Source organism: Rhodamnia argentea, chromosome 1 (assembly GCF_020921035.1).
Source record: "Rhodamnia argentea isolate NSW1041297 chromosome 1, ASM2092103v1, whole genome shotgun sequence".
NCBI classification, from domain to species: domain Eukaryota; kingdom Viridiplantae; phylum Streptophyta; class Magnoliopsida; order Myrtales; family Myrtaceae; genus Rhodamnia; species Rhodamnia argentea.
In genome coordinates this window covers 14006921-14022511 of record NC_063150.1, presented here as the reverse complement: position 1 = coordinate 14022511, position 15591 = coordinate 14006921, and the positions used below count along the sequence as shown (strand labels likewise).

The 15591-nt window shown below is 38.6% G+C and overlaps 1 protein-coding gene across 2 annotated transcripts; it reads left to right on the top strand.

The window, feature by feature from the left end:
- Positions 1 to 348: 348 nt before the first annotated feature.
- On the top strand, positions 349 to 15591 carry LOC115757198 (probably inactive leucine-rich repeat receptor-like protein kinase At3g28040). Of its 2 annotated transcripts, none has more exons than XM_048279704.1 (3): positions 349 to 378; positions 12309 to 13891; positions 14004 to 15591. In XM_048279704.1, exons 2-3 carry the CDS (start codon positions 12321 to 12323, stop codon positions 15472 to 15474), a joined length of 3042 nt encoding a protein of 1013 aa, XP_048135661.1. In that variant the 5' UTR covers positions 349 to 378; positions 12309 to 12320; the 3' UTR covers positions 15475 to 15591. The 2 variants fall into 2 exon arrangements, with proteins under 2 accessions (XP_048135661.1, XP_048135664.1); XM_048279707.1 differs by lacking the exon at positions 349 to 378 and adding an exon at positions 8789 to 8798 and having other exon boundaries at positions 12315 to 13891.

Here is a 15591-nt window from a genome sequence, read left to right as displayed (position 1 = left end):
GATGTTGTGTTGGTGGAAGGAAGAAGGAAGAACCCATGGTCAATTTCGAGTTTGAACGAAGTTGAAGCTCGAGCAGAAGATTGAAAGGAGCGAGTGAGACTGAGTAGGGAACGTTTGGTTTTAATTTTTAGTAATCAGCCCTGGAGAAAGAATCAAATTAATGCCTTTGTTCTTGCAATTTTTCCTTGTCTTCACGTGTGAGTCCGACGTCGACTTTCAATTTTGGCCACCAGGGTGATGTGTTTGGTAATTAGGTTATTGAGTTGGAGAATGCTCATGGGGGTTTCTGAGGGGGTGCAAGTTCAGAGCTCGAGCAGTCATGGCAGCAACTTGCAAGCCCAGAGCTCAAGACAGTGAGCCCGAGAGAGAGAGAGAGAGGCCTCCGGACAAAGCAAGCTCTGGCCTCCAACCGTGTTGATCACCAGGTGGTTCACTGGTGCTCACACTAAAGAGTAATCATCATTGTTTTGCTAGTTAGTTGAGACATTGAGTAGTTACAGTTTTCAAATCAAAGGTGGGTAGATAAGTTTATTAGTGGAGAATTCTCTTTACGCCATGGTTAGAGCTGTCAAAAAATCCTGAACCAACTTGACTTCCCATTCGGCTCAGTTTGGAGATATTAAGAGGTCGAAATCAAAGGTTTGCGGAATGAATCCTTCACAGTATCAAATCCTAACTTCACCACGAATCCGTCAGTCCCCTTCAACTTGATTCTGCAACTCTGATCCCTCGAGCCCATCGTCGTGCCCTCTCTCGGTTTGGCTCACTTCTGCATTAGCAACCTAAGAAAGACTCGTCAAGGAAGGGCGACAGTGGGAGACCCTGAATTCTGGAGACGAAGTTGAAGGTGCGTCTTGCTTCTTGGTTGACCGGTTGATGGAATCCGGTCTTTCTTTTCAGTCATTGTCAATGGCGGTGTTGACTCTCTTTGGTGCAGTTCAATACACGGGGACTCTGCTCGATTTGGACCAAGTTTCGATTTTAGCCGCGAGCGAGAGACGCCATTCAAATAAAAGCTCCGTCGAGGTCCGCTCTTCTTCAGCATTTTACTCTTTCAAGTATGATCGCCCAAAAAAAAAAAAAAAAAAGAAGAAGAAGAAGAACAGAATACCGAAAATCAGAACTGACCCGAACCGAGTTAGATGAGATGTGGTTGCGAAAATATACTGAAATTTTTCAATTTGGTTCAGCTATCAGGCAAAGTCAACCCAAATCAAACTATTGACGGCCTTGACTGACCACGGTGCATCTTTCAATTTTCCTAGTAACTATTGGAGAGGAAGTATATTAAAAATATCCTAAACATATTGCATTTGTATTAATTTAAATCTAAACTTTTCAATTGTATCAAATGTCTTTTATTGGTCAAGAATTGTACTAATTGAATCATAAACCTTTTGATAATTTGTCAATATTGTCCATCCGACCAATTTTGACCAGAAACCACTAATATGGACATTGGCCTTCCTATGTGACACGGCAAACATTGAAATGGATAATTTTTTTTTTAATTTTGTCTGATTTGTTATATTGTATTACATTTCATTTTATTTTGTTTTGCTTTTCTTTTCTCTTGTGTTTTTTTTTTCCTTTCTTTCTCGGGCGGTCACCCTCACCGTTATCAAGCAAGGCTTGCCCTCATCAAATCTGGAGAGGTCGATCCTCGCCAATCGTCTCCTTTAGCCGATCGGTGGCCATGGCTAGAGTGGCCGGTTCCGGTCCCTAAAAAAGGTGGAACCACCGGGTCCAAGGCCCAATCTTTTCACCCGCCCCTCCTTTTTTAAAAAAAAAACGGGTTGGACCACCGGTTCAATAATTTACAACGAACCCCTTAGGGTCGGTTCGGTTCGGGTTGGAGCCGGGAGTCACGGGCCGGCCAGGTCCATTTGGCCACCTCTAGCCATGGCTGAGTCTCGACGACCGGCATAGAAAAAAATAAAGACAAAATAGAGAAAAGAAAGTATAAATATAAACACAACAAAAATTAGAAAAAAAATCAAAGTTGTGCCTTTGTCATGTAAGACGACCGGTGTCCACGTTAGTGATTTTTGGCCAAAACTGACCAAATGGATAATATTGACAAATTATCAAAAGGTTTAGGACTCAATCGATTAATTAAAAGGTTTATGCCTAAATTGATACAAATATAAAAGATTTAAGACTTTATGGTGGTATTTTTCCCTTTTGAAAAAGTGGAACATACATAGCAAGCGTAAATAAAATTTCAATTAGACAAAATCGGTTGACTAAATTTTTTGTTAAATTGACGGCCTTTGTTATGATTGCTCGTATATTTTTTATTTAAAGAAAATCATGCAACACTGCCCCGTTTCGGAATCTGCAGTTGGACCCGCCAACTTTCGGGGCAAATCTTGCCCACCCGACTCTCAACCTCTCCGTACATCAATACTTTCAGACAACGTACTCCTTTTAGCATTTCCTTTGCCACTCTTTCTCGTAAAACAAACTTACAACAACATGCCCCTTAATCCTTAAATAGTATTTAGAGCAGTCGAAGCTAGCAATACGTAGAAATTACAACACAAATGATCATTGAACCTTAGCTCAATATGCAATGTGATATCCGACTTTTAATTTATTCAATATGATCCATGAACTTTACCTCGATATGCTATGTGATTCCTAAACTTTTTAATGTGTTTGACGTAATCTTTGAACTTGGTATATGTTCGATTTAGTCAATGAATTATGTGAAACCGCTCAACTTTGTCCTTCAATTAATTCAACTACAGAGAAAATACTAAACATTTTTATGTAATTCAGGGATCAAATTTAACAAATAACAAAAGTTCAAGGACGACATTGAACAATTTAAAAGTTCAGGGACGACACTGCACATTGTACTAAAGTTCAGGGAGCACATTATATATTAGGCCAAAGTTCATGGACCATATATGTCATTTTCCCTAATACATACTACGAACCATCATCTATGCTAGGTGAAAGGCTTGTATACCTTCAAGTCAAAGTAGTTATAACTCAAATACCATATTTTGCAATGGTTTTGACGCGACCTTAAAAATAATACATAGAAGAGCTAGCAGCACCAATTGTCCCTCTCCAACATTTTTTGACGTCGTCCTCATTGGGAAAAAAAAAATTAACCAACATATAGTTTGCCAATTACGAGAACATGCACTAAACGGTCCACTATGGAGCGTCCTCGATAATTGATGCAATTAGTACCTTGTTTGGTCCTCCAATAGGGGAAATGACACTAATGATTCCTAAATTTTGGCATTTAATTCTTTTATCCTTGGACTATTCTTAAGTATTCAATTTAATCTCTAAACTCTTAATTTGTTTAATCTAGTTCATCAATTTTTCAACAAAGTCAAATCTGTCCTTTCATAATATTTACGAGTTTTCTTAATTTCACTTTTGCCTCATATTTGAAAATACCTTTTTGCATTTCGATCATTTTCCTCAATCAATAAAAAAAATCTATCTTTGTACTAGTTTTTATATTTTTGGTATTTATAAATACTATGATGGTATCAATTTAAGTAAATTCCATCTCGATGTCTATAATAGTCATTTAGAGTTGTATGGGGCTGGTATTCCTGCTATTTTACGTCTAAGTGTTTACATAAGGATATCTACAAATGATATTAATCAATCTATAGATACTCGTACTTATATTGATCTACTTCTTATTCCTTGTTTTAAAAAAACATAAAACACAAAAATTGAAAATTTTTACCAACCTAAGTTACTAGAAAAAGATTTGGATTATCGAGAATGTTATCATTATATGAATTAAGGAACGAAATCTAGATTAACACAAGTACTAGAATCTGTAGATAAATAAATATTGTTTTTGATATCCTTATGAAAAGAACTCAAACTTAAAATAGCATGAATATAAACCCGATACAATTCTAAATGAGGTTAATATGGGCAGTGCTTTTTTCACGTCCTTGTTGGGCTTTAACACTTCCTATCATAGTGTTTTGAATATATTGTCCCTTATGTGGCCCACCTTTTAGCATTATTCTCCTCTCTTTACTTGGTCAAATGTATTTTCCCTCTTTTTTATTTATTTTTTATTTTATTTCCTCAGAGTTCCACTTTTCTTCTTCTTATTATTATCTTGCCCTTACTAAAGCCTCTTTTTCATTTTTCACTTTAGACAAGCCTTCAGAGTAAGGATAGACTCTAGAAGGAGGATTGATGGAAGAGAGATTGAGCCAAATAAGGGACACATATGGTCAAGATATTATGATAGAGAGTGTCAAAGTCAAATGATGAGTGAAAAAAGCACAATCCATATTTTTATCATAATATATTCATGAGGGAAAATATACTTGAATGGAACTAACATAATATTTGCAAAGATAAAAAAAGTAAATTGATAAATAAAAAGATATCATACTTTTTGTTGAGTTAGGGAAACGATTGAAATGACAAGATATTGTGAAATCTAGGCGATAGGGTTATTACAAAAGCTTGTGAATAGTATCGAGGGGTTGATTTGACTTTATCATGGAAAATTGATAAATTAAAATAAATAAATTGAAAGTTTAAGGACTACATTGAACATTTATGAATAGTTCAAAAACTGCATTGAAAGAATTAAAAGTTTAAGGATGATATTACACATTGGGTCAAAGTTTAAGGATTAATATGATTAATTTCTCCCAATTTTATTTTTACCTAGAATCATCCTACTCTCGAGGCTTTCATATCTTAGCTTTAGGTAGCTCGGTTTAGAGCAATCCATGAAGAACGTTGTAATCACCATGCAAATGTCTGGCGAGTCTTATTTAATATCTGCTTGAAAATCCTTCAGCACTCCATTTAATTGGTTCTTCTAATAGATCTTGTCACCGAATATGTTAGTAATTTTTTTTTTTTATAACCGAGGTGTCCAAGCCAGCTTGCGGGCACCTCAATTATTTCTCGATAGAGATTAGCACAGCAACCCATTGTCATGACCCCCCATTTAAATCACAAGTGCTTAGCTGGAGAATCGAACTTGGAACCAATGCGCCTAATCACACAATCCCAAGTGCGCCCTAACTAACTGAGCCACCCATGGATGGGTCGAATATATTAGTAATACTCGCTACATTTTTCATTAATTGACTAAAATGCTATGCTGGTGCTTCACCCTATTTGTGTGGCTTTGGTGGGAAGAAACAAAGGGAATTTGAAAGGGAGGCTCTTGTTCAATTGACTTACTGTTTCTGAGATCATTGTGGACAATGTGTTGTTTGTGTTATATGATACTGTTTTTTTTTTTCCTTACATTGATTGACATGATGTTGTCTTGTAAATTCAAGAGATCAAATCTATTTATGGTAATCACCATCATTGATTTTAATTTTGATTTCTTTCCCGGTACATAGATAAATCGGCTACTACCGTAGAATTTGAGCTTGACTTGCCATTGTTACTCCAAGGGTTAATGCAACAAAAAAACTCTAAATCGGTATACATGTGATAAATTTACCCCAAAATAATTTTTTTACCACAAAAAACCCCAAGCTAGTACACTTATAATAAATTTAAAATTAGTTCGGTCCTCCACTAGGTATTACCCTAATTTCAACCTGCTCATGATTAGCTCACCTCAAACTAATTTTTGGACAACCAAAAATCTAAAACTGGTACACATGTAACAAATTTACCCTCCGATTGAGTTAATATCACGAAAAACCCTAAATTGGTACATACCTATGACAAACGAAAATTAAAAACACTAAATTGGTACATCCGTCAATTGTCATGTGTCATCTAACTATAATAATTTGATAATAAAATTTAACAAAAATTGACGGAGGGCAAATTTATCATAGATGTACTAATTTGAGATTTTTTTTTTTGGTCAAAAAATTAATTTAGGATAAATTTTTTTTATAAGTATACCAATTTATGATTTTTCATGGTATTAATCCTTACTTCGATCTAGTTTATTTATATATTTATTTATTTTTCTATTAATTACCCTCAAGAAGTTGATATTAACTAAAACTAGATTTATAGCCTCTGCTATGCATAGGAGGAAAATAAATTTTTCGATTTGGTATACATAACAGATTTTTAAGAAGTCATACGACTTATCTAAAGTAAATTATTAAATTTAGTATATGATTATATAGAGAAATTAAAAGAAATATTTCATATTACATAGAAAAGGTAAAATTAATTATTTGGGAGAAAGATAAATTAGAGCATTTTTGTAGAATATGTAAACCATCCCATGACTTCACAAATCTATATGGCTAGATTAACTTGAAGTAATATTTCTCTAGTTACCTTTCAAGATTATCTTGTAATCTTTCACATCATGGACAATGCAAAATATAATTTTTATATTATTAGATTAATATATAACATACTATTAGATTACAATTATTAGATTATTGGATTAAAATTTTTACTCATCAATGTAAAATGATAAAGTAATAGAAGATAATGGAATGTTGTTTTTAGAATTTCAAGGGAAAATTTTCAATAAGGGTCTAAAGTGCCCTTTTTGTTTCAAAGAAAGGTTCAACCAAGACATTTGTGTAATTTTTTGTTTTTTTTTTTCCTTTTTCCTTTTTTTTTTTTGTTTCCCTTCATTTTTTAGGGTGGTTAGCCATCGGCGGGAGTTGGGCAGCCTTGCCCTGCCAAGGCGAGGTCACCCTTGCCAATGGTGGGCGAGGCGACGCTTGCCTAGACCCTCGCTGGCCATGAGATGAAACTCGCCTCACCCATACGAGCCCGTACAGGTGAGGCGACCCTCCCTAGGCAAGGAAAGGATGTCCCCTACAGCCGCGCTCGACAGCCACAAGCGAAAATGAAGGAAAAAAACAAAGGAAAAAAGACAAAAAGAAAAAGGAAAAAGGCAAAAAAAAAAAAAAAAAAGTGAATGACGAAAAAGCCTTTGATCAAACCCTTCTTTGCAATAAAGAATGCATTTCATGCCCTTATTTGAAATACGGTACATTTAAGGCTCTTATTTGAGAAAATGATGGCACTTTAGGTTTTTATTTGAAATTTTCTCAAATTTCAAGCAAGATGCCTTTTATGCTTTTCTATACTAAACAATACATTATATTGACTATTAATTATTTTTTAGACATTTCAAAAAGATAAGGAGACTTAGTAAAATAACATACATGTTGAAAGTTCCTCTTAGAACACTATTTTACTTATCAGGAAACTAAACATAGAAACTTTGATTTCATAATAAAGATCAGGAAAAAAAAAAAGACTTGAAGGGCAAAATCGGAATAAGCGAAGGGTACCATTGGAAATGTCATATGCACACACCTTGTAGAGTCACATGTTGACCTCTTATTCAAAGGGGGGTTGAGCACCACTCTATATGGTACTACGAAGGGGCCCGCGCAATGCCACGAAAAAACTGAATTTTGTATATAATATTCTCCAGCCTAATTAATCTAGCGTCATTATCTTTCTTTTAAAAAAAGAATGTTCTCTCAACTTTGGTATCACGCTCATTTTTCAGATTCAAAAATTTTTATTGTATTTTTAACATATCAAATTTTTGCATAATTTTAGAGAAGGAAACCCATGTGTCGATTGATTAGCAAATTAGGTCATTCACTTTTGTGATATGAATGACACCTAAGTTTTAAATAGGTCATCGAGATGTTTGATCCCTTTATTGTTAGGAGATCAGGTTGGATCAAGTTTCATTAGGCGAGTTCTAATGTAACTTTTGGGCTTCACCCCTTTCATTATAAAAAGAGAGAGAGAGAGAGAATGTTCTTGCTAAAAATTCATTCATAATGTCATCATATTCCAACTTTTCATCCTAAACTTGATATTCGTATAATAAACTCATAAATGGTACACTAATGGATAGATTTGAGAATGAAAAACAAATTAAAGTACATCTTTATGCTTAAAAGATAAGTTGATTTTTTTTTCATTTTCTAGATGTAAAAATAATAAAAAAAGGTAAAAAGGAAAATAACTAAGCTTTATAAATTCTTATATTTCCTGACCAAAAAAAATTCTTATATTTCTTTTTTGAAAAATAAAAGGAAACAGAAAATTATTTTAAAAATAAAACGACAAGCAAAAAAAAAAAATAGAAATTTTGTGGAGATTTTTGTTTACTTGATATGATCTTTGTCAGGAATTGAATTTGATAGACTCAATTTTCAGGTGACCAACCAATTTACATGTTCATCTTTGTCAATATGTGTGGACTTAATCAAATTAGTTTTAAACACTCCCTATAACAAGAGAATAAATTTGTGTGTGTGTGTGTGTGTTTTTGTTTTTTTGTTGCAATGTGGCTTGTCCTCCAATTTGTAAAATCATTTACGTGAGGGAATCGGAATGTACGTGAGACCTATAGAATGTGTACATGGATTTATTTTTTTTGTTATCGTTAACAAATATGTAAATTTCGCCAGTAAAAATGGTCCATAAAATTTTTTTTTCGATGAGATATGTCAGGGTGACCGGATCAATGAGAAATACTGGACAAATCGGAGGGCATTGATGTGATGAAAAAAATTTCAAATCAAGACAAAGTTGAAGGACCCAAGTGGGAATAAAGGTCAAGAAGTTACAAGCCAAATGGCTACGAGACAGAAAGCAGAGAGTTCCCTTCTCTTATGCTGTTTTTCCTAATTTGAACGAAAGTATTTGCTCTCGTTAGGAACTAACTCCAAGAGGAGGGGCAGAAGGGCTTCATTGCCATTGTCAAGTTCGTGCCCTTGTACTGTTTCATCACGGGCTGGTTCAGAGCCTTTTTGGATTCTTCTGTCGGATTCGAACTGTATGGGAGAAACAGCAGAGAGAGAGAGGCTGAATTATTTACTCGTGATGATGAAGGGGAAAGTGAAAGGACGAGACAAGGAGTGGGCTGGAGCAAGCGACAACGCAAGTCCCAGCGAGGCTTCGGCTCCCGGACAAAGCAATAGCCCTGATTTGTGCGGTTGGCATTACTGTCAGAATCCCGTGTTGGACCGATTTGGTCGGTATCTATCCATTTATCTATCTGCGCCCCCCCGCCCCCACCTTTCACGGATTCACTCATCATTCGCCTCGGTTTAACATATACTAGGGACTTCAAATGTCTGTTCTTGGTACTTGGTTTATCTCTCGAAGTGACAGTAAAATCATTCTCGTCTTTCTAAACCTTATCGATGATTTTCAACTTTTCAATCGTGTTGCTCAATATGCCGAATCTTTTTTTTTTTTTTTTCAAAATAGGTGATCGATTTTCGATCCGATCCGGTTCCCATAAAAATAGGGAAACCGGACCGGTAGTCCCGGTTCTCACTTTTCGAACCGTGGACCGGAGGGGCCACTCTTGGAAACGGGAACCGGACCGGACCGTTGGTCCGATTCCATTCCCGGGTGGTTCCAAGGGTTTTCGATCCACAATTCTGAAAAGTGGATGCACACTTTGATAGAAGATGCGATCGAACTCGAGGTCAAGGAAACAAGGATCGGTTACCACGAGCTCGGTAGAGTCAAAGCCTCTTTAATTGGTAGCTCCGGATCAAACTCGACCACCGGCGACTTGGTTGCATACGGATCTAATGAAGTCCGAGGCGAGACAAGCGGTGGGATGACACAGGACTCGTCTGTGTAGCGGGAGAAGTGGAGACTAGAGAGTGGAAGAGGTAAGAAAAAACGTATGCGATGCTACACTAAAGTGAAGTAAAGAAACCCTTAAAAGACCTAAACCTAAACAACAAGTAAATGTTATCTTTGTTTTTTAAAAAAAAGGATCGGTCCAATCCGATCCTATCCTAGGCCCTTGGAACCGGGAACCGGACCACCCGATCACCAATTTCAATTTTAGGAATCGGGAATTAGATCGAATCCCCTTAAAATCGAGAACTGGACCATCGATCCTGGTTCGGTCCAAGCGGTCTTTTTTGCTCACCCCTACTTTTAATGAGCAATGCTTAAAAATGACTACGTGCCACTTAAAATATCACCTATTCGATATCCTTGAGGGTAACGTTTGGGTCCCAAAGTTCGTTTGAAGCAATGCGTATGGTAAACAAATGTTCCCAAAGTGTTCCAAGAACACTTTTGAGAAACAACAACACTTTTGGAGCGAAACAAGAAACAATAAAAACTTGCTTTTGTGTTCTTGGATCACTTTTTAGAAACACATTTGGAACATTTTTTAGAAATAATTGGGAACAATTTTGTTTTTGAACACACTTTTTTCTCTTTTGTTCTTGCATGATGTTGACACTTGATTTTTGATCATTTTATTTTAAAAAATTAATTAAAAATATGAAAAAAAAACTTCATAAAATTACAAAATCAACCTTGGAAGCTTTGGCCTAGCCTTAGCAATCAATTTTGAACAAAAAATATTTTTTGTAATATTTGACATTTTGCAGATTTATTTTAATTATAAAAATAGCCAAAAATAAGGAAAAACATTATTCGTGGTCCAAAAAATGTGCAAAAATAGTCCATATTCTTATTTTAATGCCCTTTTCATTTTGGTCTCTTAAATTTTAAAAAACTCAGTTTGGGACCGCATGCCTCTCTTCATTGATAATCCTAAATTGACTAAAAAATTTCATTTTAAATCATTTTAGCCAAAATTTTTACTTTTAGAGTCATGACATGAGATTTTTAATACCTTGTATCTTATTTCAGTCCTCATGTTTGGAAAAATTGCACAATTGGACTAAAAGGACCTAAATGCACAAATATTTTTCATTTTAGTCCCCGATTTCACTCAAAGTGCAATTAATATTTTTCTAGGGTCCCCGTTTAAAGGTAATCATATTTTTAACTACTTGGGAACATTTACGTGTAACTCATAATTGTAATTTTTCCTATATATAGGAAACATATTTAATGTTCTCATTGTCTAATTCTAATTCGTCTTCTCTTTCAATTTTTTTTTTTTTTAGTTGATCTCGTCCATATCATCATTTGATAAAATCATGCATAAATTACTTATACATATATTGGTCTAATTTGATTTAGTAAATTGATCAAATGCGATTTAATTTGATTTAGTAAGTTAAAAAGATAAAGACATTTTAATTTTATTATATATAGTGCCCTTAATTAAATGAAAAAAATTAGGAACAATTTTTTTGCAGTTACCAAACGCATTTCTTTTCTTCTTCGTTTTTGTTCCAGAATAGAAATTTTATGTAGTTATCAAACGTGTTTCTGTTCTTTTTTTATTCCGGGAACAGATTTTTTTTGCAGTTACCAAATGTGTTTTTATTCCCAAAAATCGTTGCTGGGAACAGAAACAGAAAAAAATTGTTTTTGTTCTAAAAGTTGTTCCGGGAATAGAAACGTTACCATACGTAGCCTTAAATTGCACTTCTACCCATAAGTTTCATGATCCGATCGTATTTTCGATAAAAGTGAAGACTTGATTGAACTGATCGAAAGATTAATTTACGATCGGCGATGCTACTTTCTTTGGTTATTGATTTTTTAAACGCTGGAAAAATTGTCCAAAAAGTCTTAAAATTTTTGTGGATTGGTGTCAATTCAATTATAAACCTATCAATTAAACCAATTTAATCATAAACTTTTTGCATTTGTGCTAATTGAGTCCATCTAGCTAATTTTAATCGAAATTCATTGAAGTTCTTACGTGGTATTTTCGACGCTGTCGTGGACATTTTTTTTTTAAAATATTTCTATTTTTTTAGCAATTTTTTGATTTTTTCTTCTTTTTGTTTTTCTACTTATGGTTTTCTTGTTTTTTGGAGACAAGGTCGGCGAGGACATTGCGGCCCTCTCTCCAAAATTTTTTTAAAAAAAGCATGCAAATTTTTGACTTTTAGTAAGGTTTTTTATTTTTCTTCTTCTTCTTCTTTTTACTTATGTTATGTTTTTTTAGAGATAGGGTCTGTGAGGGCGTCGTGGCCCTCTCTCCAAAACCTACAAAAAAAAAATCATTTTCATTAACACATTTTGGACGCTTCTCTCGCCAGTGAAGTAATTTTGCAGACGGACTTTTTCTACCTTTGGAATTGCCTTTCCCCCCCTTTTTTCAGATCATGTATATGGTACAGGGGTAGAGAACTATAGTGAAATACTATAAATAATTTTGTATTTGAATCGCTGGTAAGGGTTTTGGCTTGTAGTTTGATTGATGACCCTGCTCATTCCTTCCAAACTCGGGACTTTACCCACCCTCCAATCCATATTCTATTCTCTCTCTCTCTCTCTCTCTCTCTCTCTCTCTCGTGAGCACAGTAATATCGTTTTTCATCCTCAACACTTGGTTCTTCATCTCCACTGCCGTGTTGTATCACATGAGCTATGCTTTTTCTGTCGAGCTGAACTTAACTTCATAGACACAGAGACAGAGAGAGATGGTGATCCGGACGATGGGATTCCTCCGTCTTGCCCTGCATATGCTGCTCTCGTTAATGGCCTCGGCATACTTCGGAGGAGGCCATGTGGCCAATGGCGCCGATGTCCCTGTCCAGCTGAACGACGACGTGTTGGGCTTGATCGTCTTCAAGTCAGACCTCTCCGACCCCTCCTCGTACCTCGGCTCGTGGAGCGAAGACGACACCTCGCCGTGCTCCTGGAGATACGTGCAATGCGACCCCGTCACCGGTCAAGTCACTGAGGTCTCGCTCGACGGGTTAGGACTGTCGGGCAAGGTCGGGAGAGGCCTTGAGAAGCTGGACCACCTCAAGGTGCTCTCGCTGTCGTGCAACAACTTCACCGGCAGCGTCGGCCCGCAGCTCGCCCTCCCAAGTGGCCTCCAGAGGCTCAACCTCAGCCGCAATGGCCTCTCGGGTCGCTTCCCCACTTCTCTTCTGAACATGAGCTCGATCAGATTCCTCGATCTATCTGAGAACTCGTTCTCAGGGCCGCTTCCCGACGGCCTCTTCGGTGGCTGCTCCTCGCTCCACCTCGTTTCTTTCGCTGGGAACATGCTCGAAGGACCGATTCCCAGCAGTTTGGCCCAATGCATTTTCCTCAACAGCCTCAACCTCTCCAGCAACAGATTCTCCGGCGACCCAAATTTCGCCATGGCAATCTGGACTCTGCAAAGACTCCGGGTATTGGATCTCTCGAACAACATGCTCTCTGGGCCGATCCCGGCGGGGGTTTCGGCTGTCCACAACCTGAAAGTGCTCCTCTTGGGAGGGAACCGTCTCACAGGTCAGCTACCAGGGGATGTAGGATTGTGCCCGCACTTGACCGCATTGGATTTCCAAGACAATCTCCTCACCGGGCCGCTGCCCTGGTCGCTCCGGAATCTATACTCCCTCGTTTCTCTCAGCTTAGCGAATAACATGCTGACCGGAGATTTCCCTAATTGGATTGGTAATATGACTAGCCTTCAATACTTGGACTTCTCGAGCAATAAGTTCGCCGGAAGCATCCCGACTTCGGTACGCAACCTGCAATCTTTGAGGTACCTTAGCTTATCTGACAATGGGCTATCTGGAAACATTCCCTTGTCTCTTGCCTACTGTTCCAAGCTAACGGTCATAAGGCTGAGGGATAACAGCATAACGGGTAGTGTACCAGGGGAACTGTTCGATCTTGGATTGCAGGAAGTCGATTTTTCGAATAACAAGTTGGTCGGTCCTGTCCCGCCGGGTTCAAGTAGGCTCTTCCAATCTCTCCACACTCTGGATTTGTCGAGAAACAATCTGAGCGGAGATATTCCCGCCGAGATGGGTCTTCTATCCAACCTGAGGTACTTGAATCTGTCGTGGAATGGCCTGAGTTCGAGAATGTCCCCCGAGCTCGGGTACTTCCAGAACCTCACAGTGCTGGATTTCCGCAACAACGATCTGTATGGCTCGATTCCTGGAGATATATGCGATGCGGGTAGTTTGGCCATTCTTCAATTGGATGGCAACGCACTGATCGGGCCAATTCCGGACGAAATCGGAAACTGTTCATCTCTACACTTGCTGTAAGTACAGTTACTCTACGCTGAACATGGGACTTTGCCCTTCAGGTTTAGCGTTTCATTTTATTATTTTTATTTTCGTGCCGACGTGATGCTATAATTGGCCTTGCTGCAGGAGCTTGTCCCATAACAATTTGAGCGGTCCTATTCCCCAATCAATCTCGATGTTGAGCAATCTCAAGATTCTAAAGCTGGAGTTCAACGAGCTGAGCGGGGAATTACCGCAAGAACTCGGGAAGTTAGAAGATCTCCTTGCTGTGAATGTATCCTACAATAGGCTAACAGGAAGGCTTCCTGCTGGAGGCATATTCCCCAGCTTGGATCAAAGTGCTATTCAAGGGAACTTAGGGATTTGCTCGCCGATATTGAAAGGTCCGTGTGTGATGAACGCCCCGAAGCCACTAGTCCTCGACCCATATGCTTACGGTAATGGCCCGCGGGATGGCCATAGGCATAGACATGAAGGTTCTAGTCACAACCACATGTTCCTCTCTGTTTCAGCTATTGTCGCGATCTCGGCAGCCTTTCTCATTGCTTGCGGAGTGATAGTCATTAGTCTGCTAAACGTGTCTGCCCGAAGAAGGCTTGCATTCATCGATACCGCCTTGGAAAGCATGTGCTCGAGCTCTTCGAGATCCGGGAGCCTGGCTATGGGAAAGCTCATCCTGTTCGACTCGAAGGTATGCCCGGAAATTAGCTTGAGTAACCCCCAGTCCTTGCTCAACAAAGCTTCCGAGATTGGCGAGGGAGTGTTCGGGACAGTGTTCAAGGTTCCGCTTGGCACACAAGGAAGGATGGTGGCAGTGAAAAGGCTCGTCACATCGAACACAATCCAATATCAGGAAGATTTCGATCGGGAAGTTCGTGTCCTAGGAGGAGCGAGGCATCCCAACTTGATCGAGCTGGTCGGATATTGGTGGACTCCGCAGCTTCAACTGATCGTGACAGAATACGCATCGAATGGCAGTCTGCACTCCAAACTCCACCAGAGGCTTCCTTCTTCGCCGCCACTTTCTTGGGCAACCCGATTCAAAATCATGCTTGGCGTCGCAAAAGGACTCGCCCACTTGCACCATTCTTTCCACCCGCCGATCATCCACTACAACATCAAACCCAGCAACATCTTGCTCGACGAAAGCAATAATCCCAAGATATCGGATTTCGGGCTGGCGAGGCTCCTCACCAAGCTGGACAGGCACGTGATGAACAACCGGTTCCAGAGCGCGCCAGGGTACGTGGCACCAGAACTGACGTGCCAGAGCTTGAGGGTCAACGAGAAGTGCGACGTCTACGGCTTCGGGATCTTGATATTCGAGCTCGTGACAGGGAGGAGACCAGTGGAGTACGGAGAAGACAACGTGATGATCCTGAGCGAGCATGTCAGGGTCTTGCTCGAGCACGGCAACGTGTTGGATTGCGTGGATCTGAGCATGGCCGAGTACCCGGAGGATGAGGTCTTGCCGGTGCTGAAGTTGGCGCTGGTGTGCACCTCTCAGGTACCATCAAGCAGGCCTTCCATGGCCGAAGTGGTGCACATACTGCAGATGATTAAGACCCCAGTACCACATCGAATGGAACCATATTGACAATTTGTCTGAAACATCCTTTCTTATGGACTACTTTTTGGGTAATGCGTTTTAAAATTTCACTTGCTTTCCTCCTACTAAATCATCTCAATAGATGAAAGATTGTTCTTTTTCGTT

What these genes read in the sequence shown, in the direction of transcription:
- LOC115757198 (XM_048279704.1), top strand. Translation starts at nt 12,321, where the DNA reads ATGGTGATCCGGACGATGGGATTCCTCCGTCTTGCCCTGCATATGCTG. An exon ending in TGTTCATCTCTACACTTGCT is followed by an intron (nt 13,892 to 14,003) that starts GTAAGTACAGTT and finishes GCCTTGCTGCAG; the next exon opens with GAGCTTGTCCCATAACAATT.